The 21563-nt window shown below is 39.0% G+C and overlaps 1 protein-coding gene across 1 annotated transcript in view; it reads right to left on the reverse strand.

The window, feature by feature from the left end:
• The window catches only part of MGAT4A (alpha-1,3-mannosyl-glycoprotein 4-beta-N-acetylglucosaminyltransferase A), an 88032-nt gene that overhangs the window by 41728 nt on the left and 24741 nt on the right, over positions 1 to 21563 (reverse strand). Inside the window, exons 3-5 of the mRNA XM_075523887.1 lie at positions 12733 to 12900; positions 10035 to 10175; positions 7859 to 7992 (exon numbers count right to left, since the gene is read on the reverse strand). Coding sequence (XP_075380002.1) covers positions 7859 to 7992; positions 10035 to 10175; positions 12733 to 12900 — 443 coding nt within the window. The remainder of the gene's footprint in view (positions 1 to 7858; positions 7993 to 10034; positions 10176 to 12732; positions 12901 to 21563) is intronic.

The raw sequence follows: 21563 nt of genomic DNA on the forward strand, positions 1-21563 counted from the left end.
ATCAATGATCTGGACGAAGGGATCGAGTGCACCCTCAGTAAGTTTGCAGACGACACCAAGTTGTGTGGGAGTGTTGATCTGCTGGAGGGTAGGCAGGCTCTGCAGAGGGACCTGGACAGGCTGGATCGATGGGCTGGGGTGAATTGTATGAGGTTTAACAAGGCCAAGTGCAAGGTCCTGCACTTGGGCCACAGCAACCCCATGCAACGCTACAGGCTTGGGGAAGAGTGGCTGGAAAGCTGCCTGGCAGAGAAGGACCTGGGGGTGTTGGTTGACAGCCGCCTGAATATGAGCCAGCAGTGTGCCCAGGCGGCCAAGAAGGCCAATGGCATCCTGGCCTGTATCAAAAATAGCGTGGCCAGCAGGACTAGGGAAGTGATTGTGCCCCTGTACTCGGCACTGGTGAGGCCGCACCTCGAATACTGTGTTCAGTTTTGGGCCCCCCACTACAAGAGGGATATTGAGGTACTGGAGCGCGTACAGAGAAGGGCAACGAAGCTGGTGAAGGGTCTGGAGCAGAAGTCTTATGAGGAGCGGCTGAGGGAGCTGGGACTGTTTAGCCTGGAGAAAAGGAGGCTGAGGGGAGACCTCATCGCTCTCTACAACTACCTGAAAGGAGGTTGTAGAGAGGTGGGGGTCGGTCTCTTCTCCCAGGTAACAAGTGATAGGACAAGAGGAAATGGCCTCAAGTTGCGCCAGGGGAGGTTTAGACTGGATATTAGGAAATTTTTCTTCACCGAGAGGGTTATCAAGCATTGGAACAGACTGCCCAGGGAAGTGGTTGAGTCGCCATCCCTGGAGGTATTTAAAGGACGTTTGGATGAGGTACTTAGAGACGTGGTGTAGTGATGGTTTTTGGCAGTGTTAGGTTTATGGTTGGACTCGATGATCTTAAAGGTCTTTTCCAACCTATATGATTCTGTGATTCTGTGATTCTGTGAATATTGGCACCTAGCTAGTGAAAAACTTCATTTTCACATTAGGTTCTCCGAATGGGGTGGGGGAAAAAAAAAAAAACAAACCACAAAAAAGCAAGAAAAACATGATGGAATGCCATGATACAGTGCACAAGCAATGTAATTGTAGCATTTTCTTGTTCTGGAAGTTTGACTTGCAACCTTAGCTTTTTTTAAAGCTATAATTTTCAAGATGCATATTGAAATGCTGTGTAGAACGTACAAGTTTTCAACAGGTGATCCTGCTTTGAGCAAGGGGGTTGGACTAGATGATCTTCTAGAGGTCCCTTCCAATCTCAGTGATTCTCTGAATCTCAGATCTTGCCTTAACAGACCAAACCTCTGTTTGGATTAAATTTCTATTTCAGTTGTCAAAAAGAGTCAGTTTTAGGAAGAGAAGTGCAAATAGAAGCAAAGATGGCACTAAAATTCCAAAGATTTTTGTTTCACAGCCCACTAGGAAAGGAAATTAAAATGCAGAATATCAAAATACTACAAATTCAAGAAGAGAAGCTACAGGAAAGGAGGCCTTAAATGAAATCTACTATAAGTAAGTCTTAACTTATTCAAGAACATCTTACAAAAAAAGAAAAAAAATCCCTGGGAAACAACCACGCTAATCTGCAAAGCGTGGTCATTTCATTGCTTACTAATTTCTACAATTTTATTTGATCTTTCATCATCCTTGTAGAATAGGGGTGGAATAATTTTACAATGTATTTTAAATAATAACAAACAATGCAAAATTGAACAGCCTCCAGAAAAGGCAAAACAAACGTATATTTGCCTTGAAATGGTGAAAGAACATATGAATATAATTACCTTTAAAAGGCATTAAAATTCACATAGGAAAAAGCTGCCACTAAAGTGGCTTTTGGACCTATTTTTGGATATTTATGCAGTGAAGAAAAAGCCCTAAGGAATAAAAGTGCAGCAGTGGTTTCCCATGGTTGCAATAGTGTACGGATATAAACAAAGCCTGTGCAAAAAGGTAATAACATCTGTTAGAGTTCAACAAATGCAGCTGAAAAAAAAATGATTTTCAGGAATACAGCATCCGCTTTCAGATCTGAAGCAGCAAGTTCAAGTTAAATACAGGGAACATGAGAAGAAGATGCAAAGCAAAAAACAGGAATGCAGAACACTGTCATAACATAGCCCTCTAATGTTACATAAGCAAAAGGTAGCCTCTGTGTCCTACATGAGCTAATGACTTCATTCCTCCCTTACTGAAAGTCCCCACTCTACCACACAGGTAAGAAATATCTTTTTCTCTCCAGTCATTTCTGTGATTAACCTAATTCAGTTCAGGACAGGGTTTCACAATGCAAAGCCTTTGGCAGCAACAGCAGGAATACAAGTATATTCTTGTAACACTCCACTCCTGTTTCTCCCTGCCCTTGCCCCCTGCATGTCAGCTCCTCAATCATGAGGGCATACATCCACATGCATTGTACTGTGAACCACAGTACCACATCAGAGAACAAGTTTAGCTTTTAAGAAGGCCAGCCAGAACAAAAAAAAAAAAAAAAAAACCAACACAAAAAACCAAAACCAAGGGACAATTCAAAACAGGACATTCAGATGCAAGTTATGTCAGTGTCATGCAGACTCATAGCTTTGTGCATATTACAGATGAAGCCTGGTTTGTAGAGTCTGAAAGAAAGTAGAATACGTGGCCTGGCAACCTGGGGAAACTTCTTCTTGTCCTTGGGTGAGCCTGTAAATCGTTGAAAAGGTCTAGATGGTTTGTTTTCCAGAAGAAGATAGGTAGTTGCCATGTACAGTCAAAAGCACCCTTCTATGATATGTGTTCTTTATTTGGAGGACAGAAGGAATTTGTCCTCATTATCTCTAGGCCAAGGCAGACCACAGTAGCAAAATTTGACAGTGTTGTCCAAAACTCAAAGTGTCAATTCAGTCAATCATCCAGGTATGAAGTCACCTGCTACGATGTTTCTGAAATAAGATTATTACTGTCACTTTCCATCTCACAAATACACTAGATGTTACCGAAGAGATAAGACATGACTCTGTCTGTTAAGTGATGTTCCCTTACCAGAAGCACCAGATAGTCACTGTGGCCCAGGTACATCTCAGAAGATATCTTATAGATAGAGAAGCATTTCAGTCATTCAAGTCTAGGGCTTGAGAAAAGAGCACAATCCTGAATTTTATCTTTGTGCTGAGATACTAAATTTGTCTCAGGTACATGGACATTTTCAAATCCTGTCAAGGATCTTTTCTGAAATCTAAGAAATATTTTTATCATTGGTTTAATCCCATATAAAAACTTTGCTAGTCACTGCCATGAAAAGAGGAGTGTAAAATCCTATGATGGTGCCTGGTATCAGCAGCCCATACTCCTTGGGTACCAAAGCTTAGGGGCCAAAGACACAGGGATTGCAACAGCAGCTTAAATATCTCAAATGCTTACTGACAGGACAAGCTACCCTTTCAGACAGAAGAGTTGGCAGCATATATAGAAGCTGTGTTCATCCTGATCAGTTTTGAGTGAGATGTCCAAAACAAAGGCTACCATCTGTGTAGGCCTTTAAAATTACCTGGTGAAGATAATGTATCATTTGGCACAACAGCCTTGTCTAGCTTTGATTTAAAAAAAAAATATATATCTATTACATACATACATATGTATGTATATGCTAAGATCTGTTGGTCTTTCTCCAACTTGAGATGTGCAGTCAAATCTTTTGAGGACTAGGAATACACTCTCCAGGGTAGCTCCAGGACAGGGCGACTCTCAAGTTTTCAACAATTAGCAGAAAAAAGTGAACCTCTCTGTAGCCAGGATGATACTAATACACCTGAGTTGAGAGCAAGAGAGACAAAATACTCCTTTGTTTTCTATCAAGAGATCTGCTGATCAAAGAGATCTATAATTCAGGCCCAGAGCAAGAAGAGGTGAAAACACAGCCATGTTTGTTTTGCTGGAGAAGTTTTCCATATTGCACTCCAATATTAATACATCCAAAACAGGTTCAGCAAGGTTTGACCCAGTACGTGCACTCAGTGCTTAATTTGCTGAGGCTTTGTTCATACCAGCGCACAGGATGGTGCCTTACTGGGTGCTTGTGTCATGCTGACCCAACCAGTACAGAAACTTTTCTAAAGAAATAATAAAGGATTCTCCACAAAAGGAGAATAGAGGAAACACTATTGAAGATCAACATCTTTTAATTTAGCAGCCACTGCTTACATAAAGAGCTGACACAGTGACAGTAAAACATAATTCAAGACATGCAAGTTTTTCTAGCCTAAGTGAATTGTATACACGTGAAACAACAGAGTAAGATTTGAATAAGCAATACGCAAGAAAGTGTAAAATGTGGACTAGTGCTCCAAGAACAAATGGCTGGTCAATTACTGCCTAGTCAGATGCAATCAGTAGCATACAGAATTAGCAAAATGCTTTTGCATACCTGCAGTGTCTTCTGATTCTTACTGAAATGATTTGTCTTTCTGATATTTTTGGTCAAATCAAGGGCTTATAGTCTTTCCAATATACACTGATTACTGTTTGTACAAAAGACTGTGCTAAGTGCAGTCACTGATTAATGAAGTGGACTGACAATAATTTGTGATATATTTAGAACAAGTCTAAGATGTATTTTCTTCATGGTAAATGAGATCTCCCCGCAGGAAAAAAAAAATTCATTTAGATACCAGAAAAGTATTTTAATTTCTCTCATATAGATATATACACACACACATGGTCTACTGAATATATGTTTGTTGTCCCACTATGATGATGTAAAGTACTTCAAAACCATGTTTCCCATGATTAATTAAAAAACATATTAAATAAAAATACTAGACAACCATTTTAATCTGGAGTCCATAGGTTCTTAAACCTAGAGCCTACAGTTTATTCTGAAAGCAAGTTCTCATACAGAGCAGCTTTATGAGATTTGAATTGCTTGTTTCAAGTCATCTGATGAGCCTATGAACTAGCTACATAGTGAAGAGGAATAAAAAGATTTTTAAGTATAGAGGTATAATGAATCATGCCTATTTATTAGTCATCCCAATGAATACCTGCAAATTATTCTGCAATAAAGTTATTTTAACAAATTGGAGAACACAGACATATGTCAGTTACTGGGACAATTGCACAGTTTACTGTCAAGCAATTCTAGTAATTATTTAAATTGGTGATTAGATATCACATCAGCTGAGATATTTTAGAATTCCTTGAACTTCCAGTATGGAAATTTACTGTGTATAATTACATTACTGAGAAATATCCATACAGTAAATGAATATGCAGATCTCTATTTAGCAACCATAATGCATCTATATTTACTAGCTTATCTGTTTACACATATTCATGCTGTTTGCAGAAGGCATTAGCCCTAATTTTCAACTTGTTTTCTGGCAAAAAAGTGAAATTTACAAGAAAGGAGTGAGATTGAACTGCTAAAAAAATAGCAGGATTAAAAGAGTTTTTTAGGGTGCTTAGCACAAAGAGATTACAGTCCATGACTATGGCTCCCAGCCATGCTTCTTAAAATACCATCAATTTGATTTCTCAAATAAAGTCAGCAAGAAAATACTAAAATCCTTTTAAAATGCCATTTTTCATATAATTCTCTCATAGAAGTATTTTTGTAAAGTCTTGCGCTTTTTTTTTGTCGGTGCAAGCTATAGACAAAGCACAGATAGTAATTTTAAGCTTATTAGCAAAACCTAACCTCACACTATGACCATTTCTTGCTGTACTTAAAATGCACAGATGTTGAGCAGAGTCCGTACCTTTTTTCAGGAACTTTTGCCATCATTTTTGATACAAGCATAGCTAGTCAAAGTTCTAATGTATTTTTAAATAAGCCTTCATTAATGCACACATGTTAATGATAGCAATAGTCTAACACATTTTAGGCTAGGAAACCCCACAGACAAAGCTATTTTAAAAGCTAAAGCCCTTCCTTTTGTTTAAGGAGAAACAGAAGTCCACCAGGGGAGTAGGCCTTCCTTCAAACAGCCAGAGAAAATGCTTAATAAACCTACACTTTTCATCTTGGAGAAGGAAGCTGAAATATACAGCATAACTCAGAAAAAACACAGCATAGTTCAGGATGAAGTATTTACTGTACCATATTATTAATTGAAAGAGTTCCCCATAGCAATTACAAAACAAACTATAAGATACTGAATTTAAGAAAATATAAAACATGGTCAAAGAAATAGTAAAGCAGGGAAGACATAAAATTGGATGGAGTAAAGAAAAAGAAATATAAGCAAATATAAGGAATGGTTATAATAGGATAAGAATTTAAACTTAGGTTCTTCAAATTTTCCCAGGCATTCATGGCTTGCAGTGCCCATAGCAGATATGTGAGTAAGCACATAGTGCTGCTCTCAAAGAGAGAGATACAGAGATAAGATACAGAGGGTAACAGTATCCCACTCTGGAGCAAACCACACGATTCTCCTTGGGCACAGAAGCAACAGCTCCCATGTTAAAATGTTCAGTTCCTTCACAGTCACTTTTGCAGAATCATCCCAAGATGAAAGAGAATTTCACACCACCTCAAAGGAAGGAAGTTATTTAGCTATGGAAAACTCAGGTATAGCAATATGGCTTGTCTAAGGCAACAAGAGAAACCTGTGCAGTTGGGGACAGAGTGCGGATTCTCTTCACTCCTAAGTTTTGCAGAAGATAGAGAATCAATCCAATGATAACACACGGTCGTCATAGCTCAGATCTCCTTAGGGAAAGCAAAACGAAACTTCAGTTTTAACTTTGAAAAGAAGCCACACTAAAAGGCAATAAAATTATTCCAACTCATACAGGGAAGAAAAACCAGCATTCCAGTAATTCAGAATGAATTCTGTTCTCTTAATATTCTCAACCAACAGATGTTTTAAGAGTATTTTCTGCAGAAAAGCAGTATCTATCCTGACAGATAGTTTTTGACTGACTGTCAAGAAAAAGAAAACAGAGCAATTTCTATTAAAAAACATAAGAATCAGTTCTTAGGTATAGGCAAACAGTTTACAAACTTTTCAAGGAAAGCTTTAAAATGTGCTGATAATAGAACTAGAAGTATTAAAATGCTTATCTGATTTTCCACTGATTCATCCCTGACTGGACACTGGCTCACAGGATTAAAACCATTTTCACACTTATAATTAGAGGATTCAAGTTTTCACCTGTGGGACTCATAAACACTGTTTCAGTAGAGCACTATATGGTTAGATGGATGAAGGTCAAACATATATATAAATTTCCCACTCTCCAACTCAGACTTTTGAGAAAAACATACAGACCAAAATAACTGTATGCAATTCCCAGCAGCCAACAGAATTATTTCTGAAAGCATTCTATCATTTTCCTAAATTTGATTTCCACTAAATCAGAGCCAAACTGACCAAACTGTCCAACTGAACACTGTTTGAATTAATCCATGAAAAAGGTCTGGACTTACAATATCCACACTGTCCAGAAAACAAAACCAGTAGCAATCTGTGCCTAACATCTCAAACTGCAGCACTCATTTGAGGAAGGACTAAGCAGTAGCATGAAGAGAATGGGAAGAATCCTCCCTACAACACTAGAGTACCTTAGCCATTATTTTGATGTTGAAGGAATAAGGTAATTAGCACATCTCTGTCACTAGACATAAGCATCAGAAGATTCGCAAAATAACCAGTCCACTGAATCCATGTCCACTACTCCCTTGATAAATAGAAAAAGCTGGGCTCTTCAGGATTGTTTCTCTCAGAAGCACAAGACTAACACTGTCTCCTTTTCAGGGAAGGAGAAGACAGTCATCTGTCTACATCTTGAAGAAAAAGTGGATCCTCATCAATTCCTGAAAGGAGTGGTACTTGTAATTAAAGGCAGGTTACAAATTGTATAAAAATATTTCAGTGATTACCTCTCCTATAAAGACAACCATAACACAATCCAGTTTTTCTTCAGGGGACAGCTTATCAATAAGGGAGTGGAGAGTTTCTGTAAGGTAAGACTTGACTTTTCTTTTCACTGTAGGTATTCCCATTACAATGGAAACTGAAATCAAACAAACCAGAAATTTACTTTCAGTGATTTCATACACAAGATAGAAAGCAAAAATCTTATCTCGTAATAAAGCATTGCTCAAGAAATGCAAAGAGTTAAAACATGGAGATAACAGTAATTAAAAATAGTTTAAAAATATACCACCCATCATCAGGAGCATGATTAACATAATCACCACCAACACGCAGAACAAACACAGCAAACAAAAAAAAAGTAATCTTAGACATGCCAGACTATTGCATAGGTAATAATCAACAACCATGGTGTTAATCAGATAAGGTGCACCAAGACTTACAGAGTGATTAAACTCCCTAACTTAGTTTTATTTTCAAATTGGCATAACCATTCTTCAGAATTCAAGTATTTAACTTCTCAGAGTCGTCTTTTAAAATTACACTGCTGGAAAAAACTCTATTACTTTCCTTGCACCTGATTTGGGTTCTTCTAGAAAAACAAGTCCAGGTCATCAGGATTGCCCGGAAATTCCTCACTGAAATCTCTTATCCCTGTTAAAAGCACCTCAAATGCAAAGCAATCTGACCCCAGCAACAACGCTATTAACACCATCTTTCAGCTGGCCATTTGACTCCCCTGTTCCTTAACTTTCCCATAGTCTTTCTTCTGCACCCCACCCTGTACCCAGGGCTGGCTACCTACTAGGCACACAGCAGATAGCAGCAGGAACACTGTAAAAGGATAAAGCAGACTTCATGAAGTCAGCGCCAGCATTCCAAGCCACCTGTGTGAAATGATTTACCACATCATAAATATATAAAATCAAACAACGATTAAAAAATGTTGTTTATCCTTCCTTATAGAGCCTGCTTCGCCTAGCAACTACACATTAACAAGCTCTGAACTTTTAAAACAAACACTCAAAAAGCACAGTGACCAGGAAAGGGGAAGACAGGAAAATAATTTTAACTCAGAATTTCCTCCCCCTTTTTAATTAAATAAACCTGATTCCAATTTCTATTTTGTAATTTCAAAACTCTGTCATCTATTCCCAGTGGGATATAATACAGGCTTCACTTGAAACAATAAAGGAATAGGAGTCTTCTCCTTCCTGAATAACAATGTTGAAATAAATGGCGTTTATAGTCAGAAAAATAACCCTATGGCTTGAGCCCGCATATTTGTCACACAGGAATGCCTTCTGTTAAAAGAAGGAGCAATCAAACTTAGTGAAGTAATGAAAAAAATACAGGCCAGGAGTTAACTAATGCTTCTTTCAAAAGCAAGGAGGAGGAGAAAATTAAAAAAAAAAGAAAAAAAGGCCTAGTGGACAATAACACGAGCCATTCAAGTCAGATGGCACACAGAGAAACAAGGATTCATTGGTGGGGCCTTCAAGCTTAGAGACACACACAGACACATGCTTTGAGGTATATCAGTTTGGTTTGGCTTTAAGCTATTTATTTTCTAGAGCTCCAAGAGTGGGATTCCATGGAGCTATCCTAATGACCAATGCTCAGAATTTGTGAGGATTAGAAAAAAAAAGGGAGATCAACAGTATTGCAGCACAACACTGATTTTTTTTTCACCTCCAATGACTGTCCACATTTTATTGATGCAATTATATCTGATTATCCTAGTTCTCCCAACTCTAAGTTATACATTGAAATATATTGTTCAAAAAACCAGAAACGTCAAGTCTAAAATAGTTATATCCATGCATGGTTGCCCCACAAATCTGAAAAGCCAAAGGCATATGTCCATTAGCAGTTCAGAACCTGTTGTTCAGAATCTTGAGCTTTGTTCCCTTTTACTTAGTTACAAAAAATTAATCCAAACTAAATGCTTCTTAATGTGTACCTTAACACAGGATGGGGTGTGACTGAGATTATGCAGAAAGGAGCAAAGCTGAAGCCAAACTCCTTTCATCTTGGATTCAGTGTGAATTCTAAGACATATCAATATCACACAAGCTAAATGAGATGTCCTTGATCTACCAAGTAATGCAGTGAATTATATTACTAAAACTAGGAAGTCCTCCAGATATAAAACATAAAATAAACATCGTATCAGCATACCTCCTGTTCTTCCAAGGCCAACCTGCACAGAAGGTTGAAGGCTTCCTTCATTTTTCAACAAATGAGGCAAATGGTAATAGATATTTGGCACTTGAAGAGATTTTCTACTTGTTAGCTCTTTTAACAATTTCAGTGTCTCATCTGCAAATATACATGAAATCAGTAATGCAGAAAACAAACAATATGAAGTTTTATGCAGTGGTAAATAATACAGAATTCCAAGCTTGGTCCTAACTGAAAAACAGAACAAATGATGCATTTTACTGTGGTATTATATCTTGTGTACAAAGCAAGTCTTTTCTTGTTTTAATTTTTTAAATAAACTATGGCCAAGATTATTTTCCACTTGGTAACCTTGCTACAGATATAGTTAATACTTACCTCATCACACAAGACTTAGTGTGTAATCACAGAAGTAAAGAATGCTCCATTTATTTAGTTTGGGTGTTTCCCCCCCCAACAAATCAAAATGGGAGGCTTATTTACCTAGATTATTTTTTACTTACATTTACAGAGCTCATCACCATGTAGTGATGGCTACTGCAAATAACTTTTCAAAGCCACAAATACATATTGGAATACACTGCACATACAGATACAAAACAAAAATAGCATTAAATATACAATTAAGATTTTGAGTATTTCTGCAATAAAATGAATGCTAACATGAATTTAATTTAGTCCATTAAAGTACTGAAAATAATTCTTGCTCTTTCTAAAAAACTGCCTCTCAGGATGTCCAGGTGGCTCTCAAAGTTGCAAATAACAGTTTTTAAATTCCCCTGCTGTGCATGTAGATTTTCTTACATCAAGTGTGAAAACAACTCTTATTTCAAACGACAAATATGATAGCATATGGACCTTTGAAAACTTATGGGCTTTACAATATCAAGTTAAGTAAAAAACTGTACTCATGGTTTCCAAGAAAAAATGGAATTGTGCAGAAGTGAGAAAAGTAATGCCATGAACATCATTCCTCTCAGATTCTGAGTGTAGCTTCTACAAAGCTGGAACAGTTTTGTTGTGAGTTTTGTTTTGTTTTTTAATATTTATTTTTCGGTGAAACTAAATTCCTAACCACTTATAATCTTGAAAAATGCTTTGTAAATAGATGCCAAAAGTAGAGATGCTGATTTTGATAGATTCCAATACAGGTACATTTTACTTTTCCTGCTAACATTTCCTTTAGCTTCAACTGCAAAAGCTGGACTAAAAATTCTCTCAAAATATGACAACTCTTTGTATGAACAAATAATGATTTCCATAAAACAATCTGGAATTCTTTCAGCTTCAAAGATAGCAAATACTACACAGTATTATGTACATTTAAGTACATTAAACTTAATAAAATCTATCTAACACTAAGTTCTGAGCACAAAAGCTCAGGAATTCAGACCTCAACTGACTTCCCATCATGGCTCCACATGGAAAAAAGAGGATGTCCCAGCTGGGATCCAGACATGGTAGAAAGTTTAAAATGTGCATCAGTAACTTCAGCTGCATCAGAAGGGATTAACTCCCTATGACTATATGTCTATAAGCAAGCTAACTCATTTTTAGAAATAATTGTGGTAATAACTTAATCATAAATCCAGTATCAAACTTACATGACTTCCTCTATTGTTGTTCACTTTAACACCAAAAACATACACACAGAAGAGGAAGACATGAGTCACAGGCTATGTTAAATGTAACCTTTATCCATACCATTCCTGGAGATCCAGGGAACTACAGCGATCAGGTTGGATAGGCCATTAGTGTCAGACAGAGCAATTCATCCTTAATAACAGCACTGAGGGCCTATAATTATAACCCTCCCCCCCCCCAAAAAAAAAAATTCTATAGAAGATAGTAACCCATAGCACAAATGCAAGTAGATAAGAGATTCAAAAAGCTTGATCCAGTTTTTTGATTTGCAAAAATCTTCGGGTTTATATTCCTCAGTAGGCCAATGCAGTGAAATTTCTGCAACCTACCAAATCAGACATCTCGCCAGAAAGTTTAGTTTATTTGTTATTAATTTTCCATCTAGAATAGTCAGAGTGACTAAAGCAGTAATAGTGTGATTTTAAGTTAACTTCAAACTAGTGAGTAGTGCGAAGGCATTCTCTAATATTGCCAAACACAGCTCTCAGTAAACTTGAGCATCAGCCTCCAAAATGGGTAAAAAGTTATGGAAGACTTTACCAGTTCAACATTTAATCACGTAGTTATTAAAAATAACATTATCTGCACATTTTACAAATCATAACCAATACCTTAGATAGCCTGTACATTTTTACATCTTCCAGATGACTTTTAAACATATTTTAATTGCTTTAAGTTCATCCATTTCTTAAATGTTGTTTGCTCACCTTTCCCCTCAAGCTCTATTTAAAAAGTGATGTAAATTATTGTCAAAAGATATTCAGTATGTTAAATAAGTAACCAGAAGTTTCAAACTTTTGGAGCTAGGCATGGAATAAGTATTCAGTCCCTAAAGTCATAAGAATGAAGAGTGGGTGGATCATTAGGAATAGAAATTGGAAAAACAAAAAACAAAAAAATCCCCACCAGATATAAGGTATTACAGATTCTTTATTTGCACAGCTGAACAGTTTCATTTGGCCTTCTTGGTACTAATTTCTTATTCTATAGTAATAAGAAGAGATATTAGTAGTGGAGAGTTATAAAAGAATAGCTCAATCACAGTATGTACCTGAAAAATTATTCATTGCATTCTTACTCCCATTTGTTTCTGCTACTGCACGCCTGAACTGCTCCAAGATAGCATTCAGCTCAGAAGAGCGTTGCAGAGTGCGATGCTCAGCTATACGAAGACGTTCCTTCAAAGCATGAAATTCCCGTTGATATGCAATCAGCTTTTCTAGAGAGAAAAAAAGATGATCCTGGTTATTTTTGGAAACAAACACCTACAGACCGATCCAACAAGGGTCAGGGACTGCTCAGCGATGCAGCACCTGAAATTCAACCGAGAAGGGCACAGCACAGAACCATCCCACCTGAGTTAGGCACCTTAGCATTTACACACCGTACAGAGGGAAGAGTGAGCTGCACCAGACAGGGATGCAAAGCAGGCATTGAGGGGGGTATGCCCCTCACCGTAGCCACAGACAGGGGCAACCTTTGAGTCCTCGTTACTCAGCACCACAAGGCAATTCTGAATCTTTTCTTGGAACAGATGCCCACAAACCCCTTCTTTTAAGAAGCAGAATAGGAGTGGTGCCTTACAAAAGCACAGGTTATGCATTTTGAAAGCCCCCTCTGAATACTTTACAAGAATGAGTGGAATTTGACAATATTTCAGACATACCAATTTCAAACCCAAGTTCTAACTTAATGACATTGTCACAGCCTGCAAGAAAAAATTTTGATCAAAATCCTGCTAGTGTAGATACATACATGTATTCTTTGAAAGGAGACCAAAAGGGAGAGGGAAACACCAAAACTCATTTGCTGATATGTTGCCTACACCCTTGCCACCCCAGTTAAGTAAGTATCTCTGGTTTGTGCATCTTTCCTTCTTCCTATTGGTCATTTCCTCAAATTTCCTGCTCACCACCATCATACTCCTTCAGCCCATCTATAGATATGGACTGGGGTATCTTAAGTGATTTTATACCTTGTAATCAATATTCCAACCACACAGCTGTCAACCATAGACATATCTTTTTTGTTATTTACCTACCCATTCCTAGCCTTTTAGTATTGCAATGGTAGGGAAGTAGAAGTTTTGTAAGCAATTTGAATCTCTTCCTATTGCTACATTACAGTAACACATGAAGTAAAAAAAGGAATTACAGTCAACTTTCTCTTGTTAATAATGCTGCATTTCCTCCAACTTCTTTCAATTTACATTTATTTTCTTTTTCGTAGTTGGGATGTACTGTTCTGATTATGTTTAGAAAACATAATTAGCTAAAATGCCCTCCGTTTTGAAGACAGAAAAATAAAAACATAGTTCACTACCTCTTAAAAACATTTCCCTTGCCAGCCTTATTTTCTTTTTTTTCATTAAAACCAAATGGTTATTGCTTTTGTGCCAACAAACCCAGAACACAGATGCTGGCCCACGATACAGTGCTAGGCACACTACACACTGACAACTGAATCCAGACTGCTATTTGAAACAGGACTTGGTGCTTTAGTCAGCAGTATTGAGAAGGCCAGGAAAAATCTTCTGGTGTTTCTGGCATGAAGGGCATTCTTACTTGCCAATGATAACCCAAAGAAATCAAAGATTGCTTGGAACCATGTCTACTAGTTAAAGTAAGGTTACAAAACATTTTAACAGCTAAATGAATATAGAATTGTATTAGCATAGACACCACACAAGTATGTGAATGACATCCCCTCCCCAAAACAAATGGATGATAGCAGGTTATATAGATCCCTGTTAATTTCTGTCTAAACAGGGAAGAACAGGTGAGCAACCAAAGGACATGCAAGGTTTTACTGGGGGCTTCTATAGCAGGGGATAGCCTCAGAAGCAGCCTGTAGCATCAGGTCTCTCTTCTTGTCTTTCTTCATGATACAAGATAGCAGACAAACTTTGGTACTTCTGTTCTTCCTACTCTGAAAAGACTAAACTTGTCTGTGGCAGTCTGTATTTCTCCTGGGAAAATAGTGAGAACCCTATGGAACCTGTGGCTCAGACTCCAGCACCTCAAGTAGGATGAATTCAGGTCTTCCTCTCTCGACTTAGACAAATTCTTGGCAGAGACTATTTCTTTTCCTACACTTACTAAAAGATATCAGCACATCACGCACAAGTGCTCCAATGATTCTGGTGCTCTAAGGAATAGCAGAGGCCTGGAGGGAACAATATACCTAGGAATATGTCAAAGAGTGGAGAACCGCAGTAGTTCCCCTGCCACCTCCACCTAGCAAACTCCATAAGGCAAAATCAGAAATAACTTATTACTAAACTCAGTTGTAAACAGAGATTAAGATTTTTCTACCGCCCTAATTCAGGTAGGTAGTACATAAACTGGAATTACAGGACCCTTGTAATTTCACAGCAAACTAAAGATCTGTTGTAAAACCACAAGAAACTTAGAGGTCAGCTGAAATGGCAGTTATATCATGTGAAGAAATGAAAACTGTAGTTCTGTATTAAGAACTACCAACAAAAACCCCTTACTGAGGAGATGATACTTTCAGAGGAGGTGGCCATTATAACACCTTTAATTTACAATTAATATAATATGTCAAAAATAAAAAGGTAATTAATTTCTTTTTAAAGAAATTTAAAATTATATATGTAGAAGAAAACTTTTATTTTCATAACTTATCATAGCAGTTTTTGAGCAAAGAACATAGGATCCCAACTGTGGCACTGTAAAATAGAATCACAGAATCATAGAATCATCCCCATCTACAAGAAGGGCTTAAAGGATGATCCAGGAAATTACAGGCCCATCAGCCTTACTTCAGTCCCTGGGAAAGTTATGGAATAGATCCTCCTGGGGGCTATCACAAGTCAAATGAAGCACATGATTGGGAAAAGCCAGCACAGATTCACCAAGGGCAAATCGTGCTTGACAAGCCTGATCGCCTTCTACAACAAAGTAACCTGCTCAGTCAACATGGAGCAAGCGGTGGACATTGTCTACCTGGATTTCTCCAAGGCTTTCGATACAGTTTTCCACAGCCTCCTCCTAGAGAAACTGATGCATTACAGTCTAGACAAGTGGTCTGTTCAGTGGGTGGGGAACTGGCCAACGGGCTGCACCCAGAGGGTTGTGGTAAATAGCTCCTTTTCAAACTGGCAACCTGTCACAAGTGGGGTCCCCCAGGGATTGATATTGGGCCCAACGCTGTTTAATATCTTCATGACTGATCTGGATGATGGGATCAAGTGTACCCTGATTAAGTTTGCCAATGACACCAATGATGAGTGGGGAAGTGGACACCTTGGAAGGGAGAGCCACCCTGCAGAAAGACCTGGATAGGCTGGAAGAGGGGGCTAACAAGAACCTTATGAAGTTCAGCAAAGATAAATATAAGGTCTTGCACCTGGGAAAACATAATCCAGGACTGCAGCACAGGCTGGGATCTACCCAGCTGGGGAGCAACTCTGTGGAAAGGGACGTGGGGGTCCTGGTGGACAACAAGCTCAATATGAGTGAAGCGTGCTGCTGTGGCAAACAAAGCCAACAGGATGCTGGGTTACATCAACAAGGGCATCACCAGCAGAGAGAAAGAAGTCATTATCCCACTCTACTCAGCGCTTGTCAGGCCACACCTGGAATAGTGTTCAATTTTGGTCCTCGCCATACAAAAAAGATGTGGACAGGCTGGAGATGGTCCAGAGAAGGGCCACAAAGATGATCATGGAGAGCCTGCCATATGAGGAAAGGCTGAGAGAACTGGGTTTGTTCAGCCTTGAGAAAAGAAGGCTTAAGGGAGACCTTATCACCATGTTCCAGTATTTAAAGGGTGGCTACAAAGCAAATGGAGACTCCCTTTTTACAAGGAGTCACATGGAAAAGATGAGGGGTAATGGGTACAAGTTACTCCTGGGGAGATTCCAATTGGACACAAGAGGAAAATTTTTCACAATGAGAACAATCAGCCATTGGAATAATCTCCCCAGGCAAGCAGTGGATTCCCCAACAGTAGGCACTTTTAGGATTCGGTTGGACGGGGTGCTGGGCCATCTTGTCAAGACCATGCTTTTGCCAAGAAAAGTTGGACCAGATGATCCCTGATGTCCCTTCCAACCTGGTATTCTATGCTTCTAAGAAAGTTGTTCCCAGTGGAAATATTACAAAGTAGTTCAGTTCTGAGGCTCCCAGTGAACAGTACTGGTATTGCATTTATGGTACTTGAGACGTCAGAAGCATGAATTCCTTTAAGAAACACTAGTTACTTGCTTCAAAGTAGTCAACTTCTCACAGTTGCTTTAACCAGATATATCTGGGTTACAGAAGCTACTCTAAAAGATACCTAAACTCCTGAAACCCATCCTTCAAAAATGTATGACTGATTTTTTTTTTTGTTAGGTCACAATATCATTCAGCCAAGTAAAACTAGAAAATGCTAACATTACAAATATAATCATATTTTAAGTCCACTACCTTATGAGTATTTTTCTAGTATTTACACAAAATGAAGTAAAAATCCTTCTTTGCAAGAACTTAAGTAATTTAAAGCATTTACATCTCTAACACTAACAGAGCTGGCACTCTTCATTTGGAGATTAATGTGTAATTTGGCCTTTTGGTACTTGTTTTATAACATGACTGCCTGTACTTTGAAACAAAACAAATTAAATTTAAATTTCTAATAGTTACATCTTTGGCATACTTGCAGTATTTCAAAGCATTGATCAACTGCTCAGATACTTATTACTTTAAAACAAACAAACAAAAAACCACAACGGCAGCAATATCAAATTTCATCTCATACTGAAAGGCACTTGTAAAGGAGAAAATACTTCGGCTCTTAGAGTACCACCAATAGTAGTCACCACCTGTCCCAGACTTTAGAAAAGTAAGTGTCCCTTAAGGCATCAGGAGTTTATAAATACTGTAATTTGATTTTTCAGATTCTTGACTCCTAAGTACTTGGGAATGAGCCTACAGGATTACATTTAATGATCTATTTTTATTTATTTAAACTTTGACTTAGCTCAAGTTTGGTATTTGCTTTTTTTCCTCCTCTCCAAAATATGAAATAATTTGAAAGCTAAATCTTTTCATCAAAAAATTAGGACTTTTTGAGAAGAACATGTTACTACATTACAGAAAAATCCCATTTATATTTTAAATCTCACTTCTTTCCTCGCAAGGAGGAAGGAATCAAAATTTGCAAGTGACTGTAGAAGCTTCTCCAGAAATTCAAGGCAGTCTTTCTGAAATATGTATGTATGATGAAAGGCCAACACTCAATTAGTGTTGAAACTGGCCAGCACTGTATCTGACAACAAGAAGGGCTTTGTTAAGTACATTAATAGCAAAAGGAGATCTAAAGAAAACATTGGCCTGACACTTGTTGATTATGGTCACCTAACAGGGACAAAGATGAAGTGGAGGCATTCAATGCTTTTTTTGCCTCAGTCTTTAAAAATACGGATAGACCTTGGGCTGCCCAGTCCTCTGAGTCAGAGGACCACGAGTGTGGGAACAGTGACTTTCCATTTGTGGACACCGAAATTGTAAGGGACCAGCTGTATCAGCTGAACGTTCCCAGGGCCATGGGGGCTGAGGGGATTCATCCCAGAGTACTGAAGGAGCTAGTGGATGTTATGGCAGGACCCCTCTTGAACATCTACCAAAGGTCTTGGGAGTCTGGGGAGGTCCCTGCCGACTGGAAGCTAGCCAATGTTATTCTTGTATCAAAAATAGCGTGGCCAGCAGGACTAGGGAAGTGATTGTGCCCCTGTACTCAGCACTGGTGAGGCCGCACCTCGAATACTGTGTTCAGTTTTGGGCCCCTCACTACAAGAGAGACATTGAGGTGCTGGAGCGAGTCCAGAGAAGGGCAACGAAGCTGGTGAAGGGTCTGGAGCACAAGTCTTATGAGGAGCAGCTGAGGGAACTGGGGTTCTTTAGCCTGGAGAAAAGGAGGCTGAGGGGAGACCTTATTGCTCTCTACATCACCTGAAAGGAGGTTGTAGAGAGGTGGGGGTCGGTCTCTTCTCCCAGGTAACAAGTGATAGGATGAGAGGAAATGCCCTCAAGTTGCACCAGGGGAGGTTTACACTGGATATTAGGAAATTTTACTTCACTGAAAGGGTTATCAAGCCTTGGAACAGGCTGCCCAGGGAAGTGGTTGAGTCACCATCCCTGGAGGTATTTAAAGGACATTTGGATGAGGTGCTTAGGGACATGGTATAGTGGTGGTCTTGGCAGTGTTAGGTTTATGGTTGGACTCAATGATCTTAAAGGTATTTTCCAACCTATACAATTCTGTGATTCTGTGATTCCGATTTACAGAAAGGGCATGAGGGAAGACCCAGCAAACTACAGACCTGTTAGTCTAACCTCAGTTCCTGGAAAAATTATGAGAAGATTATACTGGGTCCTATTGAAAGGCATTTAAAGAACAATGCAATCATCAGGCATAGTCAACATGGGTTCACAAAGGGAAAGTCCTGTTTAATTAATTTTATATCCTTCTATGATAAGGTCACCCACTTAGTGGATGAAGGGAAGGCAGTGGATGCATTTTGGGGGGATTTTAGTAAAGCTTTTTATATTGTCCCTCACAGCATCCTCCTGGACAAGTTGTCCAACTGTGAGATGAGCAGGTTCATAGTATGCTAGGTGAAGAACTGGCTGAAGGGCAGAGCCCAAAGGGTTGCAGTGAATGGGGTTACATCTGGCTGGTGACCGGTCACCAGCAGTGTTCCTCGGGGCTCAATTCTAGGGCCAGTTCTGTTCAATACATTGATCAATGACCTGGATGCAGGAGTGGAATGCACCATTAGCAAGTTTGCTGACAATAGCAAACCAGGAGGTGCTGTTGACTCCGAGAGACAAGAGGCTTCGCAGAGGGATCTAGACAGATTGGAGCATTGGGCAATCATCAATGGCATGAAATTTAACAAGTCCAAATGCTGGATTTTGCCCCTGGATGGAGTAATGCTGGGCACAAGTACAAATTGAGAGAGGAGTGGCTGGAGAGCAGCCCTGCAGAAAGGGACCTGGGGGTGCTGGTTGACAGCAGACTCAACATGAGTCAGCAGTGCGCCCTGGCAGCCAAGAGGGCAAACCACATCCTGGGGTGCATCAAACACAGTATAACCAGCCGGCGGTGGTTATCCCGCTGTCTTCAGCATTGGTGCGGCCTCACCTCGAGTACTGTGTGCAGTTCTGGGCCCCACAATTTATGAAGAACGTTCAGGTCCTGGAATGCATCCAGAGGAGGGCAACAAAGCTGGTGAAAGGGCTGCAAGGCATGTCCTACGAGGAGCGGCTGAGGACTTTGGGTTTGTCTAGTTTGGAGAAAAGGAGGCTGAGGGGCGACCTCATTGCTCTCTACAGCTTCCTGAGGAGGGGAAGTGGAGGGGGAGGCGCTGATCTCTTCTCCCTGGGATCCAGTGACAGGACACGTGGGAATGGTTCAAAGCTGCATCAGGGCAGGTTTAGACCTGGCATTAGGAAGCATTTCTTAATTGAAAGGGTGGTCAAACCCTGGAACAGGCTTCCTAGAGAGGTGGTTGATGCCCCAAGCCTGTCAGTGTTTAAGAGGCATTTGGACAATGCCCTTAATAACATGGTTTAACTTGGTCAGCCCTGAATTGGTCAGGCAGTTGGACTAGGTGATGACTGTTGGTCCCTTCCAACTGAAATAGTCTTGTTCTGTGACAAGCTGACTTGTAAGCAAACAAGTCAACAGTTCAAAACGCATTTGACCATTTAGTGTTTTATTGTTCAAAGGTTTCTCTAAAACCTAAAGAAATTGAACTGATTTCTTGTCAAAAAGTATCAAACCACTTTTTTTATTGCTGTTACAGTAAGAAGAAAAATACTGAGCCTAAAACCATAAAGGAAACAGTCACAGAGATCAGTGGTCACCATCATGAAAAAAAGTTTCTGTTTCTACAATATTATAAATGACTTTTCTTCTTATGCTGAAACCCAGAGTAATTTAAGAAAACAAATGAAGGCATTCAGACAGTAAGTTATTGGCCTTATACAGCTGATGGAAGAACCCCAAACATATCTGTTCTCTGACAAATAAAACATCCCTCTAACAGCAGCTGTAGCCAATATCAAACACATTTGATCTCCAATAGTTTCAGCATACAGTCATGTTTTCATTTAAGAATAATACACTATTTTACATTGAAATGAGAAAGTGATGCTTTTTCATACTTTGCTCTGGAAGCCAAAAAGATCAAATAAAAATAACTAGCCCTCATATTTCAAATGAAAATATCTTGTTAAGAAATTACTTGAGAACCGAAAGCATTAATTCTTCATCTTTTTCTCTTAAGCTCTAGTAGTTTCAGCAAAACTCCAGAATCTAAAACCTAAATATTTTAGCTGGCTTGATGCTGCGCACTTCTTGGAAAGTTAACACTATGTCAACTCACTCAGTAGTTTGTCTTCTCAACTTTTTCCCTTGTTGCAAGATGTTCTCCTAAATATGCAGAACCTAGGCAAGCTCACTTGAAAGTTGATGCAGTATTTTGAAAATTAAAAATTCAAATCAAACTGTGAAGGTTTGCAAGTTTTTGACCAGAGATGGAATCTCAGCTCTCGGCCTACTCTTCCTTCTCTGGGTTATTTATGGTTCTCCTACTAAACAACTGTTAAAACAAAGTAATTCCAAAAAGACACCGTTAGCCTAAGTTACAAACTCAGTCCATTCTCCTCTTAGCCACAGACAGTCTCGATTACATCATTTGATTTTTGCTCCAAATTTAGACAGCTTATAAGCTAAGTTTTAAACCAGGTGCCAATTTCCTAAGCTCAATGTGGAGCTTCTGAACATCTTAGCATACATCTAGTTTCTTAGTTTTGGGTTTTGTACTACTAGTCTAATCTTTTACATACTTCAACCCATGAATTCTAA

Source organism: Mycteria americana, chromosome 1 (genome assembly GCF_035582795.1).
Source record: "Mycteria americana isolate JAX WOST 10 ecotype Jacksonville Zoo and Gardens chromosome 1, USCA_MyAme_1.0, whole genome shotgun sequence".
Classification (NCBI taxonomy): domain Eukaryota; kingdom Metazoa; phylum Chordata; class Aves; order Ciconiiformes; family Ciconiidae; genus Mycteria; species Mycteria americana.